The 7,107-nt window shown below is 55.9% G+C and overlaps 1 protein-coding gene across 1 annotated transcript in view; it reads left to right on the top strand.

The window, feature by feature from the left end:
* The window catches only part of WDR90 (WD repeat domain 90), a 42,664-nt gene that overhangs the window by 24,521 nt on the left and 11,036 nt on the right, over window positions 1-7,107 (top strand). Inside the window, exons 22-28 of the mRNA XM_010002658.1 lie at window positions 594-776; window positions 1,446-1,546; window positions 2,220-2,322; window positions 2,982-3,103; window positions 3,441-3,600; window positions 6,167-6,357; window positions 6,880-7,048. Coding sequence (XP_010000960.1) covers window positions 594-776; window positions 1,446-1,546; window positions 2,220-2,322; window positions 2,982-3,103; window positions 3,441-3,600; window positions 6,167-6,357; window positions 6,880-7,048 — 1,029 coding nt within the window. The remainder of the gene's footprint in view (window positions 1-593; window positions 777-1,445; window positions 1,547-2,219; window positions 2,323-2,981; window positions 3,104-3,440; window positions 3,601-6,166; window positions 6,358-6,879; window positions 7,049-7,107) is intronic.

Below are 7,107 nucleotides of genomic sequence, written 5' to 3'. Positions count from 1 at the left end.
CAGGAATGAGCTTGGAGGTATCCCCTTCCCTCAGCCCAGGAGGGTGGGAGGATCCAAGGGCTGAGGGACATGTCACAAGCCCTGCTCTTTTCACAGAAGGCAGCTCTGAGAAGCTCAAGGGTGGCTCTGAGACACCTCGGCAGGCAGCGCCTCTTCCACTGCCCTCCTCACCTCCCTGCTTGGGTAGCACCTCTGTCCACCAAGAGGGGTGTCAAAGTAAGAAGAACTTGCAGGAAAGGGGAAAATCCATCTTGGTTTAGGAAAAACTCCTCATTCAGCAGCATCCTTGGAGCCATCCCTGCCCATGATCCCCTTCCTGCACCCCCTGACCAGGCTGCACTTCCCTTCCCTGAACTTGGACGAACCCAACCAGAGGTGTTTGGGTTCTCCTGTGATCTTCTCCATAGACTAAGCTCTGGCACAGCTTCTCTGAGGAGTGTGGTGAATACCTTGCTGGACAGATCCAGGAGGACCTGTCTGCTTTGCCAGCCAGAGCAGGACAGTGACACTGCCAGAATCAAAGGGTCGGTCACACACGAAGCAGCCCTGAAGTCCATGGATGGTTCTGTCCTCCCACTGGTTCTTCTTTTCAGGTGTTTTCTCCACGTCAGACCAAGAGGAGGAAGCAGATCTGGCAGGCAGCAGGGGGCTGGTGGCAAACGGGGACAAAGATGCCTCAGTCCTTGTGATGGAGCCAGTCAGGAACGAGGAGCTGGTTGGCGTGAGGCCCCGAGGGAGGCAGGAGAGCTCCAGGTCTCCTGGAGGGTCAGCAAATGGTAAGGCAGGGGTTGGGTGGTCCCATCTTGTACAGAAATGGTTCCACCAGGGCACACCATGCTCAGGCCAGCGTGGCAGCTTGGTCTAGCCATGGAGAATGAGGAGAAATCAGGACTCATGTGGTGCAGACAGACCTGGACACATGCTGTGAGCTGAGGGACAAAGAGCAGGGATGGGACCATCAGGGTGAAGTCATTCCTGAAGCTCGTGCTGCTCTCCAAGACTCCTTGTCTTCCTGGTTCTTTCCCTGCTGCTGCTCCTAGGCTCAGCAGAAGCTCCTCTTCAGCTTGGATCAAAAACATCACCCCTAAGAGGCAGTTCCTGGGGAGCCCGGGGCATGAAAGTTCCCCATGTCTCTATGAAGCAGCCTCCAAGTTGCAGCAGCTCATGGGGAGCTGCCAGGAGCAGGCAGCTGCCAGAAGCTTTGCAGACCTTTTTTCTAGCTGTGTGGGGCTTCTGGTGGGGCAGGGATGGACAGGGCTGTTTGAAGAGTGGTGGGGCTGAGGGTGGAGGTGGACGATGTTCCTCTGTTCCTGGAGTACTGGTGCTTTTCCCCTGGTCAGTCTTGATTTTTGCCTTGTTGATGTGTGTGTTCATCCACTGCTGCTCCCAAACCATTCCCAGGAGCAGCAATACCCACAGGTATTGTCCTCTTCTTTGTCTGGCAGAGCCCAGAAAGGAGACCAGAAGTCCCCTGTCCCAGTTCTCCATCCGCCCAGATTCCTACTGGCATTTCACTCCTCGCTTCAAAGCTTCGGTGCTTCCCCAGGTGAGACTTGGGCTGGGGTTGGTTCCCTGAGCAAGTGGAGAACCAGCCTTTTGGGGCTAGGGTGGGTGGATTTGCCCACTTTACAGCCCAGAAACCAACCATGAACACCCGGAGCAGTGGGGGGTCAGAAACTGCTTTCCAACAGAAGATAAAATCATGAAAGTATCATAGAATCCCAGACTGGTTTGGGTTGGAAGGGACCTTCAAGACCATCTAGTTCCACCCCCCTGCATGGGCAGGGACACCTCCCACCAGCCCAGGCTGCTCCAAGCCCCATCCAACCTGCCCTTCAACACTGCCAGGGATGGGGCAGCCACAGCTTCCCTGGGCAACCTGGGCCAGGCTCTCACCACCCTCACACCAAAGAATTCCCTCCTCATGTCCAACCTCAATCTCCCTCTTCCAGTTTTCATCCATCCCCCCTTGTCCTCTCCCTCCCTGCCCTTGTCCCAAGTCCCTCCCCAGCTTTCCTGGAGCCCCTTCAGGCCCTGGAAGGTGCTCTAAGGTCTCCCTGGAGCCTTCTCTTCTCCAGGCTGAACACCCCAACTCTCCCAGCCTGGCTCCAGAGCTGCTCCAGCCCTCCCATCATCTCCATGACCACCTCTGGACTCTTTCCAACAGCTCCAGATCTTCTTTTAACCTTCTTTTAAGCCAGTGTCTCTTTTTCTTGCAGAGTTTCTCTTCTCCTCCAGCTGGCAGGGAGCTCTTGAAGCTGAAAGCAGTGATTGGCTACAATGGGAATGGCAGAGGGAATATGGTGTGGAACCCAGACACAGGTACCCCAGGAAGGCTCTGGGGGGTCAAGGGGGGATGTGCTGGGTCCTCCAGCTGTTGGGTTGGGATCTTGGCTTTAACACAAGGGTTCTTGCCCTTGGGAAAATCCAGTAGCTCTTCTTCTTTGCCCTGGGTGAACGTTGGTTGCAACAGGCAGACTTGGGCTTCAGTGGGCAGAGCAGAGGGAAAGTTCTGACCAAGCCAAGTTCTGCCTCCTTCCTGCAGCCTGGAGTGGTGCCCAAGAGTTTGGCTTTGCTCAGGTCTTGGGAGGGGAGGTTTTCCTCCAGTCCCAGCTGATGGGCAGGATTCTGACAAGCTGTGTAGAAGAATCACCTTCTACCTCTTACTGAGAAAGAAAAAAAGGATCTTCCAGAATCATGATGTGGGGGCTGATTCTGGAGCCTTTAGGTGGCAACATCCATCTCATAGAATCATGGACTGGTTTGGGTTGGAGGGACTTTAAAGATCATCCAGTTCCAACCCCCTGCATGGGCAGGGACACCTCCCAGCAGCCCAGGTTGCTCCAAGCCCCATCCAACCTGCCCTTCAACACTGCCAGGGATGGGGCAGCCACAGCTTCCCTGGGCAACCTGGGCCAGGCTCTCACCACCCTCACACCAAAGAATTCCCTCCTCATGCCTGTCTCCTCCTTCTCCACCAGGTTTCTTTGCCTACACCTGTGGCTGCCTCATTGTGGTGGTGGATCTGCACTCGGGCTCACAGAGCCACTGGCTGGGCCACACTGAGGAGATCTCCACCCTGGCTGTCAGCCACGATGCCCAGGTGGGACCTGAGCTCCTGCTGCCCTGGGATGGGCTTTCTCTGTGTCCCTTTGGGCTGAAGGAACTTCCCAGCTGACAATCCCATGTGTCTGTTCCTCCTACATGGAGACCTGGGCTTATGGAAAGTATGAGGTGGTTTTGGAGCCCAACTCTCCATCAGGATGGCTCAGGGTGCCAGGAAAAGCTGCTCCCTCCCTCTGGGGGCTCCTGCCCAACAGCTGCTGGTTCTTCTCAACCACATCACTTCTAACTGGAGAGCAGCAGTTCCTGAGACACATTAATGAAGTGTTTCTCTAATGACTTAGCAAGGTCTCAGTGACAACATGTTGTTCTTTCAGATTCTTGTCTCTGCCTCAGGGAAGAGGGATGGAGAGTCCCACTGTCAGATCTGCATCTGGAGCATCCAGGATGGGGTTTGCTCAGCAAACCTCTGCCACCACAAGACACAAGTACAAGCCATGGCATTCTCCAGGGATGACAGGTTCCTGGCTACCCTGGGTGAGTACAGCAGGGCTGGGAGCAGGAGGGCACCCTCGAGTACCCAGCTCCTGGGAGGAAGATGCTGTGAGGGTGGTGAGAGCCTGGCCCAGGCTGCCCAGGGAAGCTGTGGCTGCCCCATCCCTGGCAGTGTTGAAGGGCAGGTTGGATGGGGCTTGGAGCAACCTGGGCTTGTGGGAGGTGTCCCTGCCCATGCAGGGGGGTGGGACTGAATGATCTTGAAGGTCCCTCCAACCCAAACCAGTCTGGGATTCTATGAAACAGGTTAGGCAGCCTATTCATAAAAGCAATACTGGGAGAGTTCGGGTGTTCAGGCTGGAGAAGAGAAGGCTCCAGGGAGACCTTAGAGCACCTTCCAGGGCCTTGAAGGGGCTCCAGGAAAGCTGGGGAGGGACTTGGGACAAGGGCAGGGAGGGAGAGGACAAGGGGGATGGATGAAAACTGGCAGAGGGGAGATTGAGGTTGGACATGAGGAGGGAATTCTTTGGTGTGAGGGTGGTGAGAGCCTGGCCCAGGTTGCCCAGGGAAGCTGTGGCTGCCCCATCCCTGGCAGTGTTGAAGGGCAGGTTGGATGGGGCTTGGAGCAACCTGGGCTGGTGAGAGGCGTCCCTGCCCATGCAGGGGTTGGGAATAGATGATCTTTCAGGTCCCTCCCACCCCAAACCACTCCATGATCCCTGTGCCAGGTTTGGGCACGAAGCTGTTGCTCCCCCCAGCTCCTCCTCCTCGCCCCTGGTTCCTCCTGCAGTCCCAGCTTCTCACTAGTGCTTGTGAAGCCCATGCAAACAGTTTCCAGCTCCTAAAAATAGTATGCAAAGGGGGAAAAAAAGAAAAAAAAAGCCATCTTTTGGATTTCTTCTGGCTGCTGAGCAGGAATTGGGCAGGAGAATCCAGGCTTCCCACCCTCAGCCTCCTGCCAGGCAGGGCTGCCAGCACAAGGTGCAGGCTCCAGCTGCCTGTTTGGTTTGGGCAGGGGACATTTAAAGGACAAACATGCCATTAGGGAGCTCTTGTTTGGCAGGAGGGAGGAGCTGTGGCAGCACCAGCCCCCTGGGCTGCTGAGTCTGCCCTTGGGAAATAAAGGAAGGTTTGCTGGAGAGAAAAGGAGCTTTGTGCTCTTCGTGGAGCCACAGGGGAGAGGAGACCTTGTCCTCCAGCTCTGGGCTGGGCTGCAGAGGAGGGAGAAGCTGGAAGTCTCCAAGGAGTTTGTGGAGCCTGGGAAAGGCAGCAGGAGAGCACTGGCCTCTGGAGCTGTCAGGGAGCTGGGTTGCTTGCCATCACCTTCTGCTGCCACCCAGGCAGGGTGGCTTCTGTTAAGGTCAGCTCCCAGCCTGGACCTCAGCAGAGGTGACATCTCCTTGTTGCCAAGCTCTTCCCCCAAGGGCACAGCCCCTGTGGCCAACAGGCCATCCTAGGGGGCATGAAGAAGAGTGTGGCCAGCAGGTCCAGGGAGGTTCTCCTGCCCCTCTGCCCTGGGGAGGCCCCATCTGGAGGACTGGGTCCAGTTCTGGGCTCCCCAGTTCCAGAACAGGGAATTGCTGAAGAGGAGACAGCAAAGGGCTACAAAGATGAGTAGGAGATGAGAACATCTCTCTTATGAGGAAAGGCTGAGACACTCGTGGTCTGGAGAAGACTGAGGGGGGACCTTCTCAATGCTGAAAGGGTGGGTGTCAGGAGGAGGGGGTTGGACTTTTTCCAGTGGTGCCCAGTGACAGGACAAGAGGTAATGGGTACAAAATGGGACATAGGGAATTCCACCTAAACATGAGGAGGAATTTCTTTCCTGTGAGGGTGACAGAGCCCTGGGACAGGCTGCCCAGGGAGGTGGTGGAGTCTCCTTCCCTAGAAACATTCCAAACCCACCTTGTGTCTGGACAGGGGGGACACCCAGGGGATGTGTGTGTGCTCCTGAGCAGCCTGAGGCTGCAGAACTTCCTCCTACTGCCCTTAGGGCCCCAAGTTGTGCCTGGGGAGGTTTAGGCTGCCCAGGGAGAGGGAGTTCAATCCCACCCCTGGAGGGCTTTCTAAGCCCTGCAGATGTGGTGCTGAGGGACATGGGGAAGCACTGGGCTGGGCAGAGATGGGTTGATGGTTGGTAGAGTTGGGTTGATGGTTGGTAGAGTTGGGTTGGTGGTTGGTAGAGTTAGGTTGGTGGTTGGTAGAGTTGGGTTGTGGTTGGTAGAGTTGGGTTGGTGGTTGGTGGAGTTGGGTTGATGGTTGTAGAGTTGGGTTGATTGTTGGTAGAGTTGGGTTGATGGTTGGTGGAGTTGGGTTGGTGGTTGGTAGAATTGGGTTGATGGTTGGTGGAGCTGAGTTGCTGGTTGGTGGAGCTGAGTTGATGGTTGGTGGAGCTGGGTTGATGGTTGGTAGAGCTGGGTTGATGGTTGGTGGAGTTGGGTTGATGGGTGGAGGGCTGGGTTGATGGTTGGTAGATTTGGGTTGATGGTTGGTGGAGTTGGGTTGATGGTTGGTAGAGTTGGGTTGATGGTTGGGCTCAATGATCTTGAAGGTCTTTCCAGCCAGAACAGTTCTGTGATTCTATTCTCTGGTTCCTGCCCTACCCCAGGGGACTACAGTGACCAAACCATTGCTCTGTGGAGCACCTACACCTATGAACTCCTGGCATCCACGTGTCTCCTGTGGCCAGTGCACAACGTGGCTTTCAGTCCTCTTGCTCACAGAGAACTGGCCTGTGTGGGGAAGGGATCAGTCATGTTCTGGCTGCTGGAGCAGCAGGGAGCTGATGTCAACCTCAAGGTAACCCTCAGTTGAACCTGCTTTTCTGAATTCCTGGTCAGCATCTCCAGCTTCTTTTCCAAGCCCCTGGTGAGGCTCTGAGGCCTGATCACTTCTCTTCCTGAGATGGTGTTGGCTGCCCATGAGTGGCCTCCAGTTGTATTTGAGGCAGTAACTGCAGAAAGTGAGGGTTGGTTTTATTTCTGCTGTAGGTAAGAACCATTTTCTCTTTGAGAGGGACTTGGGACAAGGGCAGGGAGGGAGAGGACAAGGGGGATGGATTAAAACTGGCAGAGGGAGATTGAGGCTGGACCTGAGGAGGGAATTCTTTGGTGTGAGGGTGGTGAGAGCCTGGCCCAGGTTGCCCAGGGAAGCTGTGGCTGCCCCATCCCTGGCAGTGTTGAAGGGCAGGTTGGATGGGGCTTGGAGCAGCCTGGGCTGGTGGGAGGTGTCCCTGCCCATGCAGGGGGTGGGACTGGATGATCTTTAAGGTCCCTTCCAACCCAAACCATTCCATAATTTCTATTTTGTGTGCTCTGACAGGTTCATCAGGTCCCTGCCCCAGGCATTTTAGGAGCAGTGGAGATGACCTCTCTCTGTTATGGTGCTGAAGGTCTTCTGTACAGTGGGACCAACTCGGGGCAGATCTGTGTGTGGGACACAGAGACCAACACCTGCTTCATGACCTGGGAGGCCGACGAGGGCGAGATCGGTGGGTGCCCCTGCCCTGGGTGTCTGCCAGGGCTGTGCCAGGGAATTCTTCAGGGGAAG

Source organism: Chaetura pelagica, unplaced genomic scaffold (assembly GCF_000747805.2).
Source record: "Chaetura pelagica isolate M959 unplaced genomic scaffold, ChaPel_1.0 scaffold961, whole genome shotgun sequence".
Classification (NCBI taxonomy): domain Eukaryota; kingdom Metazoa; phylum Chordata; class Aves; order Apodiformes; family Apodidae; genus Chaetura; species Chaetura pelagica.
The sequence above is the reverse complement of the archived record's forward strand: the minus strand, read 5'-3'. Positions and strand labels throughout refer to the sequence as shown.